This window comes from Colius striatus, chromosome 4 (genome assembly GCF_028858725.1).
Source record: "Colius striatus isolate bColStr4 chromosome 4, bColStr4.1.hap1, whole genome shotgun sequence".
Classification (NCBI taxonomy): domain Eukaryota; kingdom Metazoa; phylum Chordata; class Aves; order Coliiformes; family Coliidae; genus Colius; species Colius striatus.
The window spans coordinates 18,364,984-18,387,758 of NC_084762.1; the positions used below are offsets into that span (position 1 = coordinate 18,364,984).

A 22,775-nucleotide genomic window follows, 5' to 3' on the forward strand; every position below is an offset into this window, starting at 1 on the left:
GGCTCATAGACAGCTTTATCCATAAAGATCATTTCCTAGGACACTGAGAGACAAGACCTCACTGTAGTTACTCCCTTTCATTCCTAAAAGATTGTAAGGTACTGAGTCATATCTGAAGCCTCAGAGATGGAAGTTTGGAATTAGTGCAAACCACGTTGTGACCTTAGTGAGGAAACTTCTTCCTGTAAGACTGAGATCTGAAGGACTCCATTCCAGAAATCTCACAGGATACCACCCTATAATGGCAGAGCAAAACACCCTTTCTGAAATCAGAAAACAGTTCACACCCTTGGCAGATGGCATTATTCCACTGAAATCAGGTGTGTAAACAGACACCTGCTAAGGATGTGGTTGCTGTTAAGAGACAGTAGGAAACTACAGCCCAGCCAGTGACTACAGGTGGATATTTCTTTTTGCAACCTACTGCCTCCCCCTCAGAGAAAAAAAGGCCGAATGTGCCGTCCATGGTGGATGAAAAAAGAGAGACGTTACTGTCTTTGTCAGGCTATTTGCATATAGCCTTAATTGTCATTGCTGTTAGCCCAGACCAATTAGAGTAGAAATGACTGTAAGGGAGGAAGGAGACAAGTCTGGAAAGTCCCCCTTGACTTTTGTCTCTTAAAAATCAGTTACTTTACCTTTACACCCGTCCAAAACGATCCAGGAAACATTCAGTTAAATATTTTAAAAAGCAAATATTTACAGTTGCAAACTGCATCATGCAAAACAAATGGCAATTTCTAAACTCTGAGCTTCCCACAGCAGGATGACAGGGATGGAAGGGGAAAACAAACAAACAAACAAAACACATCCATCCTTTGCCTCCTGTATTTTGCTCTCCAATTTTGATTAGCCTCTGTTGTTGTTGTTGATTTTTAATAAGCACAATAGGTCCAAAAACCCAGAGAACTGCAACGTGCTGAGCAATGGAAAAAGGAGGGGAGGGCTGGAGCAGGTTGTTAACATAAGTGGAAGTCACTGATCACCCACGGGGTGCAGGTCTTTTGCGTGGGATGGTTCTTTTTAAGGGTAAGAAACTAATTCTTGTTTTATGAAAACCACTTTGTAGTCTTGCTGTTCCCTCAATTCTCCCAGTCCTACAAAGCCTTCAAAGGCTAAGAAGAAAAAAAAAAAAGGGTCAGATTTGAGATTGTTTTACACATCAAAAAAATTCTGAAGTCTCAGAACGAGATTGTTCCTCCAGGTAGCGGGAACACGATACAAAAGTCATAATGAGAACCTAGTTTAACTCCTGGATAGCAAAGATTTCTGTTTATCATTTCTCTCCTGCTTACTACTCCAAATAAATGTGTTGGAGGGAAACCCACTGTTTTTATGCAACCAGTACTTAGAGGTTGGTCTTTCTGCTGTGCTTTGGGCAATTCACTCATTAGGTTTTACCCCTCCAGAAGTGTCAGTCTTGTATTGTGATTTAGCACACATGAAGCAATCACTGGATTGAGAGCACAGCTGGGCAGGGGGTGTTTAGGTACTGTGCTTCATCTCTTCTCCCATCCAACCTTCCCTAATACCTTCAGTTCTATCTACAGCTCTCCAGTGGAGCAGGCTTGGCCAAGAAGCTGCTCCCTCAAAGCAAAACCAGGGCATTAGATAAACCACCTGGGACACAAAATTATGAGGAGGAGCCCACAATCTCAGACTCGGGGCTGTGTTTTGCAGCTTATTTGTCTGTAGTTAATTTACCTGATCAACATCATGTTTTTCAAAGTCTTGTAGCTGCCTCTGGAAGCCCATGTTCGGATTGGCACAGGACCTCGCTGCGCGGACAACAGACAGTGCGTCTTCCCAGCCAAAGTCTGTGATGGTCATGATGTAGGCAACCACCAGCGTTACACTCCTGGAGACACCTGCAAGGCTGCATAAAAAAGGAGGTGCAAAAAACTGAAGTAGTGCTGTACTTCATCTGTGACAGTTAAAAGCATCACTTCCCAACCTTACAGCAGACTGCTTGCATTGCAAGCCACCAGTAAGAAACACAACAAGTTAAAATGGTTTGGTGCTGCTTTTTCAAATGCATCAGAACAAATCTATGACCAGATCAAGAAAGTGGGTTGTGAATGGTAATTTCTGAGATTGGGAAGGAATAAATAAGTGTTAAGTCTTCACAAAACCAGGGGACAGTGCACATGTTACATTTGAGTGTTAACAAGCTAGCAATAAGTCACCCACTTTCTTCTGCCTATATAGATCAGAGCAGTGAAATAAGATCATTCCTTCTCCATCAAGAATACAGGCTTCAGCTTCACGGGCTGAAATGAACTGTAACTGAACTATTCAAGCATGTATGTCTGGTTGTTTGAGCTCTTTTCCTCTTTTTGCTATCCATGCACTGGGCAACTTCAACTCTCAAAACTGAAATGCTGGGATAAAGTAAGAATTGGTCACTATTACTGGTTTGATAGCACTGGACAAACACCCCCAAATGTGGCTATTATGTTTGAGTTACATTTGTCCTAGACTCTTTCACTTGGCAACTTGAGAACATCTTATGTTTTTGAAATGCTTCGCAAGTTTAAATATGTGGAGTTTCAAAGCTCTACAGAATTCAGACAAGTTAGCCCTGTTTTAAATACATGGAGACTAACCAAATGACTCGTGCACAGCCCTATCGTGAGTCAGCAGCAGTTATGCTTAGGGCCTGTGTACAAGTCCAGTGCTCAAATCATGAAATTACTCTGATTCCAGATATAGATTCAGATATGTCACTTGGACATACAGCAGAAAGCCTACAACCAATAGCAGAGAGTAAGAAAAAACCCAGGGTGGGATTTCCTTTTCTGCCCTCTACAGTCCCTGGAGCACTTCTCCAATCAGAGCCTTGCTAGTAACAAATGTGACGTTTGAATGCTTCAGCAGTTTAAAGAAAAAAAGATCCCTTTCTGTTCAGAGGAAATTTCTTTTAACAACTCTGAAATCACCAAAATAGCTGTTATGGAAACTAAGCAAATTGTTAGGATAATCTTTAGAAATACAGCAAGTAAAATAATGGGAAATAAATAATATATCCCTAGTCAATACGCATCTCTAGTCAAAAAGGTTTGATAAGAAGGTTTGACAAAAAGGTCTGATAAGAACAGAGCATCCAGAACAACTTCTTGGGCTCCTTTTACCTCCACGCAGCTGCCTACCCCAGTGACTCCAAAGTCCTTGCACGAGGCTTTAATAGTATCTATAAATCTTCTGTGGCTCTTCAAATAAAGGGAGCATTTCAGTCCAAGAGAATTTAGTTTTCAAGCGTAGATGAACACTAAATTATCATTAAAATGCCAAACATTCAAATCAAGGCAGAAAAATCCTTAGGAAGTTTTTTTGAAGTGGCATACATACCAGTGAACTAGGCAGCCTTGGCCCGTAAGCCGGCACTCGTGGATAAATTTGATGCTCTCTCTGAAATGCCTTGCCCTGAAAACAGAAGCAGAAGGGGGATGAAGAAAGTGCTCTATTTAGTAAAATCATTACTTAGAAAGAGAGAAATTTATCCGAAAGCTCACTTCACAGTTTCTAGAATTTAGAACGGAATACAGGTCTTACAAGTTTTACAAGTTAGTGTCTGCCAACAGAACACAACACTAACTGGCAAAGCTGTTCTTCACTCTACCTGCTGAAGAAACTGATGTCTTGGGTAATTCAGTGTGATAAACATTAACAAATGCTTTCTTCTGATGACTCTCAAGTCTCTATTTAAGTTTGTGCTTTATTCCTCTTTAAACCAGTAACTTGATCTCGCATGTCCTTGCATGCTCAGATGTCAGAGCAAACTCAGCAGAACTACATGAACAGTTCTCAAGCACATTGTTTCTCACAAAGGGGCATCCACTACCTGCTGCTTAAACTTCGCTTAACTTTGACTTCACTTGTTCCTTCAAACCATATAGAATCATAGAATGGTCAGGGTTAGAAGGCACCCATAGAGATCACCTAGTCCAACCCCCTGCTAAAAGCAGGTTCATCCAGATCAGGTCACACAGGAACATGTCCCGGGAGGGTTTTGAAAACCTCCAGAGAAGGAGACTCCACACCCTCCCTGGGCAGCCTGTGCCAGGGCTCCCTCATTCCCACAGGAAATAAATTTCTCCCTGTGTTTAAACAGAAACTTTTGTGCTCCAGCTTGTGCCCATTACCCCTTGTCCTTTCACTGGGTGCTACAGAAAAAAGTGTCACTTCATCCTCTTGACCTCTGCCCTTTAGGTACTTATAAGTGTTGATGAGGTCCCCCTTCAGTCTTTTCTTCTCCAGACTAAACAGCCTCAGGTCCCACAGTCTTTCCTCATAAGAAAGATGCTCCAGTCCTCTGATCACCTTTGTAGTCCTCCAGAAGTGACATACAGTCCCAGCTATATGCTAGGACGTGTGTAGATGTTATGACTTCCTTCTTTGCAAAATGAAGTGTTTCCTTTTTGTCCCTGCTATGAAAAAAATCCTCAATTCAAGCCCTGGCTTCTTCCCCTCCTTCCAGTCTCCTCCCCTCAGCATGCAGTATCCCCTCTGACTGCTCTTTTTCAGGGTGTTAAGCCACCCCTGCCTACACCCTACCTTTTTTAAAGAAGTGTGTGTGTGTAGGAGAGAACGTGGAGAAAATAACAATTCGGTTTACAAACTTTAAGGTTTGTGCTCTCATTATCCTTTACATATGTCTCTTCATTGTAAGTGGGGCAAGTCTGAAGGAAAGTAACTGGACAGTTGTCATTCATGGTGAATCTGCAGCATTGCCTCTGCACCTCAGTCCTGAGATGCCCACTCTGCCTCTCCCTTTCAGACTGCAAAGCCTTTGGGGCTGCTTGCAATTTATCACAGGTGCAAGCAGCACCCCTTAGTTCAATAGAGCTGCAGCTCACTGCAGCCTTTGTGTGTTCTTGCAATTTAAGCTTACAAGCAGCAGCAGTGTGTGCAACTCAGAGGGGAGAGCTGCTTAAGGGGCTTTTGGGTTATTGGCAAAGATGAACCTGAAAGCACAATGCGCTCAACACCCATGAAACACAACGTCCTGTATTCAAGATGTTTCCCCTCTCAGGGTGAATATTATACCACAAGGGGGAAAGAAAAAAACCTCAGCCCAGCACCAGCAGCCACACAAAAATTAGGAATACCCACATAAAAAGAAGCTTCCCTTTCTGCCCAGCAGTGCAGCTGCTGAGATGATAAACACTTAAGACCCGGCGGAGGAGAACAGTGATGCAATAGAGTGACCGCGCCTGTGGAACTTGCAAAGGGAATGATGTTCAAACTGAAATATCGAAAAAGAAGGGTCCCAAAGCCCAAGATCCTCTCTCCAAGGCAGCTCTTGCATCATGGATACAACATGGAGAATATAGCTAAAGAAGACATGAGTGACTGAGTTGGAGAATCTCAAGGCATGAGGCAAACCCAACTTTTAGGGCAGCACATCAGCTCTGGATTTTTTATTTCTCAAGAAACCAATCAAGTATGTGGGATAAGGGAAGAAGAGGAATGAAGCCTTACAAATTCCTTTCTACTCAGACTTCCATTCCAACACATTTTCACTTGCCACATTCTAACAAACAGTGGCACTCGGGTCTGCCTGGGGGGAGCACAATCAACTTCACATAAATGAACTCAGATGACAAATGAGATGTTGGGCTATGTGTGCAAGAGGCATTGCTACTGCACAATGGAGGAGCACTTATCCCAGATTGAATGGCTTCATTCAGCTGAAACTTGCTTAGGCCTGGGTTGACAACATCCCAATCCTCGCATACACCCATCTTTTTTGCTCCAAAAATCTGGCCAACAGCACAGTTCCTAAACCACTCAATTCACTTTAATGGTCTAGCTCAAGTTTTGGTTAAACACTTCAATGCTTTGGTTTGAAAAATATCTGCAAATGAGCATAACACCTTTGCAAGGTACTAAATAAAGCTAGCAGTGAACTCTATCCACTCAGTTTTATTTGCCCTTCCTTCTTGCTGACACTCAGTCTGCTGAAAGACCATCAAGTGTAAATGTTTACAGACATTCATGAGATGAGAAGAGAAACTGCCAAGCTTAGACAGAATTAGTGCTGCTCTGTAGAACCATGGCCCCTCCTCGGCTTGAGTCAGAGAAAAGGAGAAACGTACTCCCTCGCAGCTCTGTGGTATCTGGCTCCAGCAGGCAGAGTTGCCTAAACTCATTTTTGAATTTATAGTATAAGCCATACTTGTGCCAGACAAAAAGAAGAGTGGCAAATCTTACATTAACCACAAAACAGTTGATTAACATCTACAACAGGAAAGCACTTGACAAATGCGGTGATCTGCAGCCTGTTTGTTGGACTGAACACTTACTCCATGACAGTTTATTACATGATATCTAGCTTTTACATCTCCCAGTCTAAATCTGGGTCCTGAACTGCCTCATCTTCACAGTGGGAAAACACCACAGGAAGAACCACTGGTACAGTGTTTTTGCCAATATGTTGTAAAAGTTATCTGAACTTACTAGCAAGCTGGATAGTCCAAAAGTAGGCTGAGGGCAGTTATGATACCAGATCTATATATTCATTTGTTGCTAGTCAGACTTCTAAGAACATTATAAAGGTTAAAAAGAAAGCATCCAAATCAGATAAGAAAAAGCATCTTGATGTTCCTTGGCAATGTAAATGCAAAGATCCACCTACGTTTCTTTTTTTAATAGGTTATCTGGCTTCTGTATTATCACCACTAACAGTCTGTCCACTGGAGGTTAGTTCCTTAGAAACACATAGTCTAAGGCAATTAGCTGGAAAGGGACGGGAAGAGAAGATTTGATTTCTAGCTAATTAACTTTTTAGCAACAGGTTCTATAGGAGGCAACGATTCTGGAGAAGTCAATCACCCACAGTAACATTCTTATTACAGCCCAGTGAAAACATTTAACACTCAAGCAGCACCCCAAGTCTTGAAAGCAACTGCTTGATTCCTATGCTTGGTAAAGGTAGAATATGTGAGTGCAGAAGCAAGCTTTTGAGACACTTCAATGCACACCCACATGTTAACAGGGGAATCCCTGCTGTATTTCCCTGGAAATTCATTCCTCTGAGGAAGAGAGCTCCGCTAAACAAGCTTACTAGAGCTAAATGTCAACTACACACATAAGAAACAAGAAGTTTCTCCTCTCAAGAACTGAGCTGAAGTGAATTGAGGGCTCACAGTTCCACAATTCAGTGGGTAAACGCTTTCAGCTGGACAAGCAGCAGCAAAGCTTCTGACAAATTTAATGTTGGGAGAGACAGGTAAGACAGTAGTGTCTATCTGGTCAGTTGTGTCTATCACCCATTGCTAAGAAAACACAACGACCTGCAACACAGGATGCTTAGCTTTTTTTTCCCTTCCTGATGCCACCAGAATCCCTCTTTGGAAAGAAGAGGGTCAAGACCCAAAGATGTTGCAGAGGGACCAATTCTCTTTCCGATTCCCCAGCCATCCTTCTCTCTGTAGAAGGCACAGGCAGGAAACAGCTCCTAGATAAGATTCTATCAAATCCTCACAGACTGAACAAAGACAGCTTCCTCTTGCTCTCAGAGGAGTGTACGTGCAATGCAAGCAACATGGCTATTTGCAAGCATCATGACTTGCTTTTACTTGAAGATCTGGACTGTATGAAGCAAAAAAGAAAAATCGGTTACTCATCAAGTTTTATTTTAAGTGATAAAATGTATCAGTATTAGAAGTAATGACGTTTGCTTGCAACCACCTGATACCAAAAGCAAGTATTTTAGATGCTTGCAGCATAACAGAAACAATACTCATGCAAATATTGTTTCTTCTTACTGAAGCTTTAAGAGCTTTGGTACTGCGCCAGACAGCTCAAGCGCTGGAGGTGGTTTTTCAGTATAACTCCTTGATATTAAACAGTGAGGGAGAGGCTGAACTGTACATCGATTAACGTTCATCACAAACGCCATCCTTTCTCTTCCCATTCCCACTCAATCCAGATCTCCATTAACAAAAGGAAGCAGATTTGCAAAACATTTTCAGAAATGCCAACAATTAATGTAACATGTGAATTTTTTCCTCTAATTTCATTTTTTTCCCTTTCCCAAAAGGATTTTTTTTACATTTATTTATATTTTTAAGTAATAAGGTCACAAAAGTTGTCCAATGCAAAGGCAATTAGTTGTCTGCCTTCTCATTACAGATTTATCTTGAAATTTAAGGGTTTGGGGTGTTTTTTGATGTGGGTTGGGGACAGTGGGTGTTTGTGTGTGTGTGGTGGGTTTTTTCCCCCCTTCTCCCAACAATCAAAATAGAAATGCAGAACAAAAAGGCAAATCACCACACATCAAATGCCACACTGGAATCTTTCTAGGGTACAAGAAACACATGGTCTAAAAATATCTGTCGAAAGCATGAGACAGAATATTGCTGTGATGCGAGAGAAATGCAGTGCTACATTTCCTTCCGTAGCTACCAAGCCTCTTTCAAGTACTTGTTTCTCTACAAAACTTGGTAGCAGGATGTGGCTGAAACCCCCCTCACCTCTCCCCAACATAAACAGTGAACTCTAGAAGAAAGAGTTGGTCACTATCCAAGTTCTCTTATAAAACCTGTTTTGATTTCTCTTTGGAATCAAGATTTGCTATGCTCAATGGTTCAAAACATTAAAACCAAGGGCAAGTCAATTAGTGTTTTATGAGGGTTAGTGGAGATGAGAAAGAGTGAGGCTGGGATACCCTGGTTTCAGTAAATACATGCTCAAGGCAATAGTCACTGCAAGGCAGAAACTCTCTGCCATGCCAGACTACTACCAAGAGCATCTGGGCCTTCGGAGGCAGGTTCATGAAGTCCAGAGTAGACATTTGCAGTGGTAGGTTGCACATTGGGACCTTATCTTGAAGGCCCACTGTGAGGAATTTATTTCAACCCTTGAAGCACAAGGCTGCATACCTCTTTCAAATATTTTCTTTTTGCTAATGGCTGGAGATAGCACTAAGAAAAAAAAAAACAGCCAGGCAAACCATTTACAAAAATGATGGCTAGAATAAACTGGGACTAAGTTATTAGCAGACTTGTTAAGGAAATCCTGAAATATAAGGCCACAAATGAAGAGTATTTACATACTGACCCTTCCACAAACCCTTATACACAAAAAGCAGGATCTGAACCAAAGTGGCTGGAATCAAGTGTTACTGTGTTTTCTTAATGGATCAAAAAACCACGTTTGTGTAATACTTGAGAGACATTAGAATCAGATCTTTCAGCTTGTTGTAAAACAGGAATTATGGTACTGAGAGACTTTGTGATTTATTTTTAAAACAAACTTACAAGTTCTGCGAGGGTGAGTCAGCAGCAGGAATACACAGATACTTCACTCCCTGTGTAAAGAAGCACAAAGAAATTGTAATATCCAAGTTAAATACATTTTAAATACATTTATCTGGCACTGCACAAGTCATGCTCTAGACTGGCACAGTTTTACTGACTTTGAGGGAGGCACATCATCATTCAGAGAAGCAGAGATCATCTCTATGCAGACAGATTTTAAAACAGTTTTTATATCTGCTTTGATGCTAAGACATCAGCAGACAGCTTAGTCATACATATCCCAAGTGATATCCAATAGTGCAAAACAGAAGCATCTTTACTAAAAAAGTGTAAACTTGTTTTTCAAAACCTCATTCTTCTTACATTTCTAGAAAAACTAAGTTGCACCTTCTCCTGCCCTTCCCCTTAACAGAAGCTACAACGTAAAAACTATGATAAGCTATCTCTTTTGATCCCATGAAATCATTTTTACTTATCTAGTTGAGAAACCAAACAAAATGCATTTCAGAAAAGAAATACGTTTGTGGTATGAGTTTTGCTCTTTATTTTTGGGAAACTTCAAGAAATACAATCATAAAATTCCTACTTTTCTTCCACAAAAATAGCCTCCTTTTCTTAGCCAGCTATCCTATAAGTTACAAGATCAATTAGTGAAGTTAGATAACCATTTCTGATGCATTAAAAATGTTACCAGGTATATTAAAACAACACTAAAATCATACACTACTGCTTTGCATTGTCAACGCTCATTTCAACTGTCATTCTATTTTCAAAGCTTGTCACCCCTCTGACTGTTAAGAAAAAGAACACTTCTCAAATAGGACTTCCAAGAACACAGGCTGCAGATCAGACACACATGAACTAAATCATTTACTCGAAGTCTTTTCACACCTCAGATGCAGAGTTATCAATTTTTCAGATGTAAAGATAAGGATTCACAGCAAAAGGCCCACCACAAAACCCACCTTAGGTTATCCTTCTGTAACAACACAAATGCCTGGAAAAATACTGTATGTTTACTGCAACACACGAAAGTCACACATTATCTGTAAGAGACCCTTTGCCAAGAAGGTGAAACACAACATGCATCTACCTGGCATTTCATTCGCCAGTTTACTGCTCAATTGTGGTAACTACCTAAGGCAGTACCTTCTCCCCATCACCTTTGCTTTGCTGGCCCAGAAACACCTTTTTAGTTTCCTCTACATAGACTTTGTAACTTTGCTTCCCACCTCACACCAAAGAGCAATCCTTTTTGCAAGAGGTCCTGACACTGGTACCATGACACACCATCCTGCTAATCCTCTACAAGATGCATGAACTTCACCACTGTGTTAGAAAGGATGCGGTGATACCTCACCCCAACCTCTTCACCTCTACTTACACATGGCACTAGCCATTTTCTCAACCCACCAGAATCTTCTCCACAGCCACACAGAGAGCCTGCCCTGTCTCCACCACGCTTTATCAGACTTCCTCACTCCGACAGACCATCTCCAGCATGCCACAATCAGAGCGGAGATGCTGCTGTCTGGGGCCTTCTGGTTTGGGGAAAGCAGAGTCAAGAGCAGGGAAGGCTCTGAAGACAGTGCTAAGTCTGGAGCTGGAGATGTGGCAGTGCCTGACAGGGAGAAGGCACCATCAGGACCACATCAGGCCAGTGACAGCACATGGCATTTTGTGCAAGAGCTGCATGGCAAAATGCAGCTGAGGGAAGAGAGAATGAGAACAAAGTCAGCTTGCAAAGCAAAGCAGCTTGCCAGAGGCAATGGCATCAACAAGGAACAGTCCTTCCTGCCTTGTATCAGGAGATGGGATGCCTGCTGGGGGAAGAGAGGATGACTCCACAGCCATGAGCTGATCCACAACAGCTTGCACAGATATACTCTTTTAGAAAGACAATATAGCAGTAATATATATATTGGTAGGCTGCTGAGACAAGGATAATTATATTGGGACAGATTAGTTATGATAATAAGCATCTTGTGTGACACATCTGCGAGGTTTATCTGGGACACTAGTATAACTTCAAGTGAATCACTCCAGTAGAACAAGGGCCTGTGACCTGAAAATAAGTTTATATGCTATTATTTTCCCCATACCTCCAGACAACTCCATACCACTAACTGCATCACCAAGGGAAAAAATAGGAAGAAAACTGAAGGCAGGAGATGGGTTAACTCTATGCCAGCAGGTTCAGCTCCTCCAGCACGCACTGACGCAAGCCATCCCGCAGATATCAGAAGCTATAGCACATGCCGAGTGCATTTCACAGGCTGAGTGCAGAGGGGCTTTCAGATCATGTTCACTTTAAAAGCAGAAGTAGCACCAGCACAAGTTTAAGACCCACAATGTTCTTTCTTTTTGTCATGGCTGGCTAGTTCCCGCTACCGCAAGCAAGCGCGAAACTAGGCTGTGAGAGACCGCACGTGGCATTGAACAGCTCCTCCAGAGCCTGATCCTGAGGGCTTCAGCACTTACAACTTTCCAGTGAAGCCCACAGCACACTTTTCACTAGTGCACTCACAAATGCTTGGCATCAGCTTTTTAGCCTTATCAACAGAGCTTCTCGGACAGGAGATGGTTAAAGCTACTGGAATTCTGTATTTTGACTTGTGTATGTGTCACTTGTACAGCATTTTTGGAAGGCTGTGGTGATGGACTCCTCCCTGTGAGGAAATAATCACATACTCAACTCAGAAATAGTTAGAGGTGGGATTTCAAAAGTACTGTGCAGTGACCTAACCCGTCTCCCACAAAAATCAACAATGAAACTCTCAGTGACTTCGACTCTAATGCAGTTTGGCCAGACTCGGTACTTCTTGAGGATCCCACCCTACCATCACATTTTGCCTCTCTTGATTGAAATAATAACAGGATCAAATCTCATTCATCATAATTGGATATCTGAAGTATAACAACAACATAAGATTGTATGGGACAGGTATTCATAAATGAGACTCGAGGGATTTTCTGTGTAGATATTCATGTCAATTGCTGGAATTAGCTTTCCTCACTTGTGCTGGGCAGACTCTTATTTTTAAACATGTTTGCAATAGGAAGATACTTAATGGCTGAACTCTGCTAACTTTTTTAAAAAAACAACCTGAGATCATAATGTTATTTGTATATTTGTGTCTCAAGATGCTGCTGTCCTTCCTGTGCACATACCTTGCAGAGATATCTAAGAACTGTCCCAAAGGGACCTTTCAAAGCAGAACAGTTAATGCCAACTGAACAAATAAATACCTACAGTGTTTTAGATGGGGTAACTAGCATGCAAAAGAGAGAGACATCACTATTTTATTACCCAGCAGTTTGTTTGCCACTCTGAAACTGCAAAGCGTAAGAGGTAAGAAGGCAACAATCACTGAAACAGCAACTAAACCAGAGTAAGCTAAATCAAAAGATTACTGAAGAGCAAAGCAGAACAGTTCGTAGTGAAAATTTCAACAGGCTCCAAACCAGTACCTAGACTGCAGTTTCACTAAATAAACTTCAAGAAAGAGGCAATATCTAAATTGGAATCAAAATTGCTTATTAATAGAGATCAGAAGATACATTTCATGTCACCCATATGGAAGTCTTTAATTTATTAATTTCTTCTGAAAGTAACTCTTTTGTTCCCTAGGACTGACAATTCTCTAAATTATTCAGTGGAGGAAAGACAGAACAACTCAAAATAGGTATCGTATCACTTAATGTATATGCACTGAATTAGATGCCACAGAATGGCAAGTCATCTCATAACATGCCATTTGTTCAAAGCAAACAGAAAAGCCTGCAGTTATAAGAACTGATAAAAAGATAAATATTATTTGAAACCCTACATGAAGCAATACATCCACTTTATTTATTGAATACTTCTGCTTACATATTGTCATTCAAACATTTCTTCAGTTGACAGCTGCATCAGTCATGGCTTCTCTCCAAGTAAACATTTTCACAGATTATCCATTAAAAAAAAAGCAACCCAACCTTTTTAATTAAACAGGTTATGTATGTTCATTTAATATATATGGAATGTGTACAAATCCAAACTCCTAAGTTGATGAGATGCTGAACACAGATTTCTTCTGCTCACCTTGATTCACTACTACTTCCCACTCATTAATTCTAAATTATAGCTTGCTTTCCTTCATCAATGACTTTTATACCTCCAAACACCCCTACCCTCCACCACTCACTCCTCTAGATGCTTTTCCTTATTCACAAGATGATCCTAACCAATGCCGTCAAATAAAAGCAACATTCCCATTTCTTTTGGTGTATTTAACTTGTTAAGATTACCCCCAAAAAGTCTGTAAAAAGATATTTACTTTTCTGTTTTCTGTTTCAGTAGACAACCACCAAAACTAGATTTCTGTCTCTCTTAGGCCCTGAAACTAAATGCTGCAGTTAAACCGATACAGTGAGAGCTAACAAAACTAGAGCAAGTATTCCGATTTCAAGATTGTCAAAGTTGAAACAAGCGAGAGTTAAGTAAAATTTCTAAAATTCACTCTTATTTGACAATGACAACAACACTTGCACCATTTCATCACAGACTCTGGAACCAAGCTCTACTGCAGTGAATATTGAGGTATTAAAACCCAAAAGGTTTAGGCGTGTGCATATATGCAAAGGTTTTACACTACAGCTAACAACATCTACATGGAATTGCAGCCACTTTCAAATTACTAATTATTTTACAGGTCTATCTACTAGGATTGGAACCTGAAGAGTTATATCACACTTGGAAAAGAGACTATAGAATACCTTCCTACTCTTATTAACTTTTTTTTTTAAGGTAATTAAGTCTTTATTATTAAATCCAGTATTTCACAAAGTGCTCAGGAAACATACAAGTCCAGTTGAAGGAACACGCTGTTTCTATTCTACTTACCTATAATCTGTGTCAAAAAACTCTAGCTTCATTTTAACTAAATTTGTAAAAACTTGCATTTGGGTATTTTTGGTAGAACATGTAGAATTTTGCAGTAGTGAAATGACACAGCTACAACTGCTACATGTCAGATAATGGGTTAGTGACTGAGAATAGGATGGCTGAAGCACACGCACAAGTTTAATCACACAATACCAAGAATACTCCGAACAGGATAAGCTGTAAAAAGTACTGAGACACCAACACAGCACCTATATGGATCTTTGTTCCTTTGTCATGATCAAAAAAACGTTCTGAAGTCATTAAGAATGATGCTCAGTTTGATTATACCCTAAATCATACTAATGTACAATTTATCCGTGAAAGAAAACCGTCTGTCGATTTTTATATGAGACTGAGTACTCTTAGCAAGGCAGCATGCATGAGAATAAAAAGGGCTAAAACATTACCCATTTTTTCATGCTCAGTGGCTCTTCCACATAATGTGGGAGTTGATTTTTTTTTACAGATGTTCTTCAGAACATCATCCTCGCCATTGCTGTATATACAGTATTTCTGAGGATCCAGTTAGTACTGGAAACATGAATACAGAACTTCAAGTGTTAAAAGGAGAGGAGATGGGGAAAGAACCTCAGATTACAGAAGTTCTGTTCTCCAAGAGCAAGGAGTGGGGGGAAGGGTTTGTGAAAAAAAAAAAGAGGTTTTAAAAGAGCAGGATTGTATTTTTGGCATTACACCTCTCAATTTAAATTTATGTAAAGATGTCATCAACGACTTCCAAGAAATTTTTTTTAAACCTCAACCCCTAAACTTAAATTTGTGAACCCAGATGCAAATAGAAAACCTCCAGCACCTGGCAAGTTCTTTCAGGTTAGTCAAAAACCATGTGTTAATTTGAGTCGTCGCATCAACAGATGAGGGCAGGAGGACTTATTTTTGTTTAGGGGCATTTCAGCAAAAAAGCTAAAGTGGGAAACAGCCAACATGAAGCTTCCTCATGCCAAACCAACAAGAGTTTTGTCCAGTAATGCACTCAACAGCCTGCCAAACTGAAAACCGTTCAACCGTTTGTTTGTCCTTTCAGTTACTTTCTGTAGCAATCACCATTGGTAGAGATTTTATTAATGACTCAGAAAATGTATTTGTGTTTCAGCAAAAAACAACCACCGATTGACTTTAGTGAACACCACACTCGGGTTTGGTTTTGAAAAGTATTCTAAATGAAATAGAAATGACATGAATTATATGATTGCCATAGAGCAGGATGCTCCTGTAATGGGGTTTATACATTTAGATCACATTGTCTTGAATAATACAATTGTTTTTACAAGTCATGGGGTTTTTTTGCAACATTTGTTCATGGTTCTCTTAGGAAGTAGTCTCAGTGACATTTTTGGAAAATCCATATAATTAAGGCTGGAACATGCCAATCACTAATATGAAGTGTCTTGTTAAAGTCCTCCTTCCTTCATCTCTCCTTCCTATCATCCCTTCAAGAACTATACAAGGGAAATGTTGAAGAGTTAAGGACTTTAATTCACTTTGACAAAAAGCTGCACACATTTCTAACCATGAATTCCAAGTCTAAGCCGGGTCATCCGAAGGCATGCAGAGTGGGAGAAAAAACACTAATGAATTAATACTAAATTATGGTTTCTCTCCTTTAGGACACACCAAAAATAACTACAGAGCTACAGACTTCAGATGAGAGGAAGGACCTTGTTGGTCTGTCTTGACTCTATGGCATCTTCAAACTCCCAGGCACGTCAGAGCATACCTAACATCTGGGCAATACCTGTCACAGTTGGTCCCTGAACCCTCAAGGGGATCTCCAAGTACCACAGTAAAATAATATATCCCCCTTGCTCCTTTCTTTCAGGGAAGATCGAACGTGATCAACCACACCTCTGAAACACGCTCAGGTCACAAACATGGATTAACATTCTCCATACCTCCTCTGCACACAGAGTCAGGGCATTTGCTCTATTCTAGCCAACACTGTAACCAAGCAAGGACAAACACCAGGCATTTACTGGTCTATGCATCTCTTGTGCAAACTGCTCACTACTGAGAGCTTCAAAAAGTCCTCATCCACACCTCCCTGTCATCTGCCACTACAGGAACGTGCTTCCCCTGACACAGTGAGTGTGTGCTGAGCAATTCAAACACTGAACTACTTCAGTTCAGTGCATCACCACAACAGCCTCTGCCAAGGGTACCTCTCATGAGACTGGCCCAGATGACACACTTTAAAAGTCACTTTGTGGAAGTCTCTTGGAGGCTTCTTAGTGGGCTACCGATGACTATTTTTTGCAAAATTAGTCAGAGATCCCAACTTTACAAGCAGACCCAATCCCAGACAGGGCATTTACTTCAAACTAGAGAGAATTGTCTGCTATAGCTACACCTGAAAGAAAAAGGGTAGCTATTTTGCTCAATGTGGTCTTCTGAAACATCTCATGAGGGGAAACCCTTACCATGAAAAGACAGTGAAACATCATAGAAGAAAGTTAAGTTTTTTATTAGAAGAACCGTGCTCGTACACTTCCTCTCAATAGTAGCATAAAGACTGAAAATCAACAGTGTCCAGCACTGGTGATACAAGAGCTTAGTCCTATAGATGGAAAGGCAACAGTCTGACTAAATTAACAATTTGCAGAGCTGACCTTTATACAACAGCAGTGACCTTGCTATATGATATTAGTAACTCTGATTTTGAAGCCTGTCTTGCCATCACTCTCTTTAATAGTTCCCATAAGTCTTTGAGCTGGACCAAAGATTTCAGAGAACTTTTTGCCTAGCCATAACTAGCATCACACCATCAAGAGGCAATTTTCATATATGAATAGCTTCCTAAAGTTCAAGACTCCTGTGTGCTACCCAACATCCTAACACAGTTTTAATAGACTTGTGGTTCTCATTTGCTGAGCAGCATCCATGAAGAATTAGCATATGCTTTTTTCTTTAAAAAAGCAGGGCTGATTGGTTTCCCAATATTTCCCTATTTAGTTATCTCATGTTGAGCAGAAATATGCTCTTGTGTTCAGACAAATGCCTTCTGGACTGGCACATCTGTGAGGATATTCCTTCAGATTACAGAGCCAAAGAAAGCACTAAGGTAGCTTTCAGCACTTCCAGAGTTATCAGCTAGGAGCACAACACAGGATTTTTCTTCTTTTGTTTTAGCCTGGGGTAATCCCTGTTACACAAAAAACGTCAGTCCAGAATGCCTATGAGAGAAAGAAGTTTCCCTAAACTGGTGATGGAAATAAAGAATCTAAAAGGATCTCAGTCTAAAAGAAACTAAAAGGAGATGAGGCTATTCCCTTTCAAAGCTTCAATAAAAACTTCCCCGTAATAAACCTCTTCACATTAAATGGTAACATCAGACATAATAGGTTTCTATAGCAAATCCCAAAATAACTGCAAAAATACTATCCACAAACTATGCTAAGCAGGTTACTTGCATTGTGCTAGAGCTGCTAGCTCAATTCCTCTGTAGCTTAGCTTGCTTTCCTTTTCTAAAAAACTGCACATGTATAGTCTAAAGTTCATCTGTAAACATGAGAGACTATCATGGCCAGCTAAAACTGCAGCAAGATTTACAACATTCAGACAGGCTTTAAAAAATATGAAACAAGATTCCAGATCCTAATGTAAACTGATATGAATGCAATATCTACACTAGGTCTACAGGCTGTGACCATTTCATTTCAGAAACATTTCTCAGTTTTTAATAGGTGCTCAGTCAGCTTTTCATATTCCTTCAAAGGTCTGGACTTACCAGCCAGTCACACACTTTTTTTTTAATTCATAAACTTGATGCAGTACTTCCTATTGCTGTTTCTCCAGCTGCAACTTTCTCATCCTTAACACCTTATAAAATAGGTATATCACAGCATTCAACAGAGAAAACTGGTGCAGAGAACTTACACAGTTTCTCCATAGCATCCTTATTTTTTCTAGAACTATTTCTCACACTTACTGGTTCTGTCCTACTTACAGTATCTTTTTGTGGCCAGTATTCCATTAATGCATTTGACTGTTTACTCAGGGAGTATGAAAGATTATTCTAAAATGATCAGCACAGATTTCTTTTAACCATCCTCTTCCTTTTCAGTTCAGCTTCTTATACACTGAGTATTTGAAACCCTATTTCTACCCTAATTATTTTTTTTTAAATTTGCAAGGAAAACAAAAACCCAAAATTTTTTATAAGATAATCTGGCCTGTAAAGTTTTTCATTTTCAAAGTAACAGTCCATTGAAGCTGTGCTGGCTGCACAAGCTAAGAGACTAGACAAGAAAGACATTTAGTTCGGTCAACAATTAGCTCTTCTCTAGCTCACTCATCTACCAGATCAACACTTATTTAGGGAGTCATCAATTCAAGGAAAAGGGAAGGAAAACCACAGCTCTGGAGATAGCGTGTACCAGATTAAGATGATCTTGTTAATGGCATTAGAATACAAAGAAAAAAAGAAATAAATAACTGTCCTCCATGGGTGCTCTGATTAACTATGCAGAATGGAGGGTAGGAAAAAAACCCATAACCTACAAAGCTAGTATGTTAAGAATGTTAGAGAAATAGAAGACCAAATTTCATAGGCATCACAGAACATTTTCTCAACAACCAAAAAACATTCTTGCAAAACTCAAAAAAAAAAAATCCAAGCAGTACTTTAAGATCACTTTTTGTTTGGAGAAGATGTCCCACCAACAGTAAGATGAGAAACAATCATCTGGTACACGAGGATCACAGGGACACAGGTCAGCTATTTACATGAAGTGGAGATGCCTAAAACTTGTGACACCTTTGGTACTGAGCAGAAACAGATGACAATAACCTCCAAAAACGTGTGTGTTGTTGGGATTTTGTTTACTTATGCTTTACCTAAATGACTTTAATTGAAACTCTCACATACACTGATGTACTCTTCCCTCATCTGAAAAAAAAATAACACTAGAAGAAAAAACAAAACAAATACGCTATAGCAACAGAAAACAAAGAAAGAAGACTGGTATGCAGACAGAAGCAGCACACATGCAAAAGCCTACTCTTAGTGCAACTTGTCATCAATAGTGAACAACAGAAAGCTTTTGTGGCAGATGACAGTACAGGAATGCCCAGGTAAGCTCTATAGATTTAAGATCTACATTACTGTGATCATATGATGTGTCCAAGATGAGTGCAGCATTTAGAGCTTCCTGCAAGGCACCAGCAGACAGTCTGACAATGATAACACCATAAATAAATCAATGCCAAAGGACTCCACAACCACAGGTGATTGGTAAGAGGATTCACACATTTACTAGATCAAACCTCTGATGTGGGGCAAAGGCAACAGCAAAATTACCAGTAACTGACAAATGTGTGGTGGATCGTGTGAAAGAAGCTGGTGGTTTCAGTCCATTTCCTGATTAATGGACAGGTGTCTACAATTCACACAGTAGTCATCACAACCGACACCTCAAAGCATCTCAGAGGGATCAAGGACTGTGAAATGCTCTGTTTATAAAGTGCAAAGCTCAAAGACTTCTGCCTTACCTGAATCAATTTCCACACAAAAAAGCAGAGCATGGGAGAAAATCTACTGCCTCTGGCAACATATTCCAGTGATTACCCTCATGGTTAAAAAGTCTTGCTTACTTCCAGCCTGAATCTGTGTGACATCATCGGCCAGCCACACATTTCATGCTGTTCTCTGAGATGCGTTCTCTGCGTGGAGACCCACAGAATGTCTATTCATCTCTGTCTCTCTCTGCAGATAATCCTTCTCCAGGACAAGGCCTGAGAGACTGTCAGACCTGTACCCCTTCCTCCCCCTGGACTCATGCTACACTCAGTAATCACTGACAAATGCAACAAGGAAGCATTCTTGCTTTTGCTGGTGTTTAAGTGAGTGCGGTTAGGAGAACAGCAGGAGAAATGTTGAAAGGAGTAAGGATACTGCAAGTTCAGCTGCTTGGACCCAACTGTCCATCACAGGATGCACTTTCAGAATGAGATGCAGCTGTTTTCAATCAGCTGCACAATCCACATCAACGTCTTATTTGGTTTGGGCCCAAATTTGTCTCCATGTAACATCCCCCAGTAGAGGGCCAAACACCTGGAAAATCTACAAACATAGCTTCCATAGACCTACAACTAGATTCTTCTGCCAAGATTAACAAGATTTGCCTTTACTTACTTCACTTAGATCAACTGGCACAAAGTTTGTTATGGCCTCAGATCTAATGCAGTAGAGTAACACCTAGCTAGCATCCTCTGAAGCAACATGGGAAAGAATTGCTCAGGATTCATTAAGAATGCTTCCCCATTCTTACTGTAGGTTCTGACTGACTGCACCAGCTTGCTTAGGACATACAAATACCACAAGTCAGACCTTTGGCCTTTTGCTCTCCAATCTCAACAGCTGTTTGTCCTAGTTTTAAAAAAAGTTCTACCAAGAGATCATAGACTCATAGAACAGTTGGAGTTGGAAGGGACCTTCTAGGTCATCTAGGTCAAACTCCTATGCAATGAGCAAGGACACCTTCAAGTAGACCAGGTTCTGCAGAGGCCCATCCAACACGACCTTGAATGTTCCCACAGATGGGGCATCTACCTGGGCAATCCATTCCACTGCTTCATCACCCTCATCATAAAAAAAAAATATAAATCTTCATTTTATCTAGCCTAAACCTACCATCTTTTAGTTTAAAACTATTATGTCTTGTCCTGTTCCAATAGGCCTTGCTAAAAAGTCTGTCCTTGTTCTTCTTACAGGCCCCCTTGAAGTATTCAAAGACTGCTATAAAGTCTCCCTGGACCCTTCTCTTCTCCAGGCTGAACAACCTCAACTTTCCCATCCTGCCTCCACAGCAGAAATGTTCTGTTCCTCTGATCATTTTTTGTGGCACTTCCCTGGACTCACTTCAAAAGGTCCATATCTGACCTGTGCTAAGGACTGCAGGTGGGATCTCACCAGAGGAGAGTCAAGGGGCAAAATCCCCTCCCTTGACCTGCTGGCCACACTTTTGATGCAGCCCACAATACAGTTGGCTTTCTGGCTTGCAAGTGCACACTACCAGCTCATGTCCAGTTTTTTATCCACCAGTACCTCCAAGTCCTCTGCAGGACTGCTCTCAATTCCTTCATTACCCGGCCTGCATCAGGGGTTGCCCTGACCCAGGTGCAGGGCCTTTTACTTGTCCTTGTTAAACCTCATGAAGGCCCAATTCTTGAGCTTGTTCAGGCCCCTCTGGATGGCATCCCATCCCCTGGGCATGTCAACAGCACCACTCAGAATGGTATCTTGTAAACTTGTTGAGGGTGCACTCGATCCCACTGCCTATGTCATTGATGAAAACATTAAACAGTACTGGTCCCAATATAGACCCCCAGAGGACCCCACTCATCACTGATGTCCATCTGGTCATTAAGCCATTGACCACTACCCTCAGGATACAACCAACCAACCATCCTTATCAATGACAGTCTACCCATCAATCTGTATATCTCCAATTTAGAGAGAAAGATGTTGTAGGGGACCATGTCAAAGGCCTTACAAAAGTACAGATAGATGACAACCTGTTGGAAAGATCCAACAGGTCACTGCCAGATACACTATTTTTTTAAAGCAATATGTTTACCCATCCACCTTTCAGTGTCTCTCACATTCTGAACACAGATTATAAAACCTGGACTGGCTGAAAAATAGATTAGAAAGCAGGTGGCAACAAACCTAATTATTCTCCTCTGCATGTAGCTTTTGTGTGGATTTATAAAACATCTGTGAGTGTTCCATGGGCAGCCATCCAAAGTACTCTGGAGGAGCCAACTTGATTCAGAGGCACAGAAGCTATTGCCATTATTGCTATTGCCTCTATAGGAACACACATGATGCTGTTGGACACTGCTCTTCTTCAGAAGATGACTTCTGTGCATCTGAAATGACAAACTTTGCTCCATACAGCATGCATTTCTTTCTCTTGGACACATCACCAGTTATCTACAGTTTTTTGTGATGGAATTATAAGCCTTTATCTTTAAAATACAAAATGCTTACCTAAGTGATTAAGATCCTGTATAACAATAGTGTACCTTACTGCCTCAGGATGTTCTCTAAACAGGAATTAATTTCAGGATTGCCTTTACAAGAGGATAAAATTCCTTGAAAGAGTTTACACAAAAAGAAGGGATAATATTGCAAAACAGTTCATGACAGATTTGGGAAAATTCCTTCCACACTAAAATCACTGGAAGTCTTAGAAAAAAATATCATGTCTTGTACTTAAAGCAGACTGCCAATGTCTAAAGGTATAAAAAGTCTTAGAATGCAATCAATTTTTAAACCTACTTTTTCCTTATTATTCCAGCTTGGAAATACACAATAATTTCCTAAGGCCAAACTTTGATTATGAACCAGCCGTAAATCAGACATCCACGAGGGTTTGTAAACAATCATTGAGATCATATATGAAACCAAATTTCAGTAAGAAAGCTGTTCTAAACTTCATTAGGTTTATTTAAATTCCTTTCTCAACAGGCACACACTATGTAACCTAAACCAGTATCATACTTTCTTGTGAAAGTCTCCAATTGTTTTGCAATAGCTTACTCACTTTAGAGGAACTAAAGCAACA

The 22,775-nt window shown here is 40.5% G+C and overlaps 1 protein-coding gene across 3 annotated transcripts in view; it reads right to left on the minus strand.

Moving 5' to 3' along the window:
• The window catches only part of DUSP22 (dual specificity phosphatase 22), a 45,744-nt gene that overhangs the window by 4,791 nt on the left and 18,178 nt on the right, over positions 1-22,775 (minus strand). For all 3 annotated transcript variants that reach the window (XM_061994421.1, XM_061994422.1, XM_061994423.1), the window contains exons 4-6: positions 9,264-9,313; positions 3,349-3,423; positions 1,705-1,876 (exon numbers count right to left, since the gene is read on the minus strand). In XM_061994421.1, the coding sequence (XP_061850405.1) occupies positions 1,705-1,876; positions 3,349-3,423; positions 9,264-9,313 (297 nt within the window). The remainder of the gene's footprint in view (positions 1-1,704; positions 1,877-3,348; positions 3,424-9,263; positions 9,314-22,775) is intronic.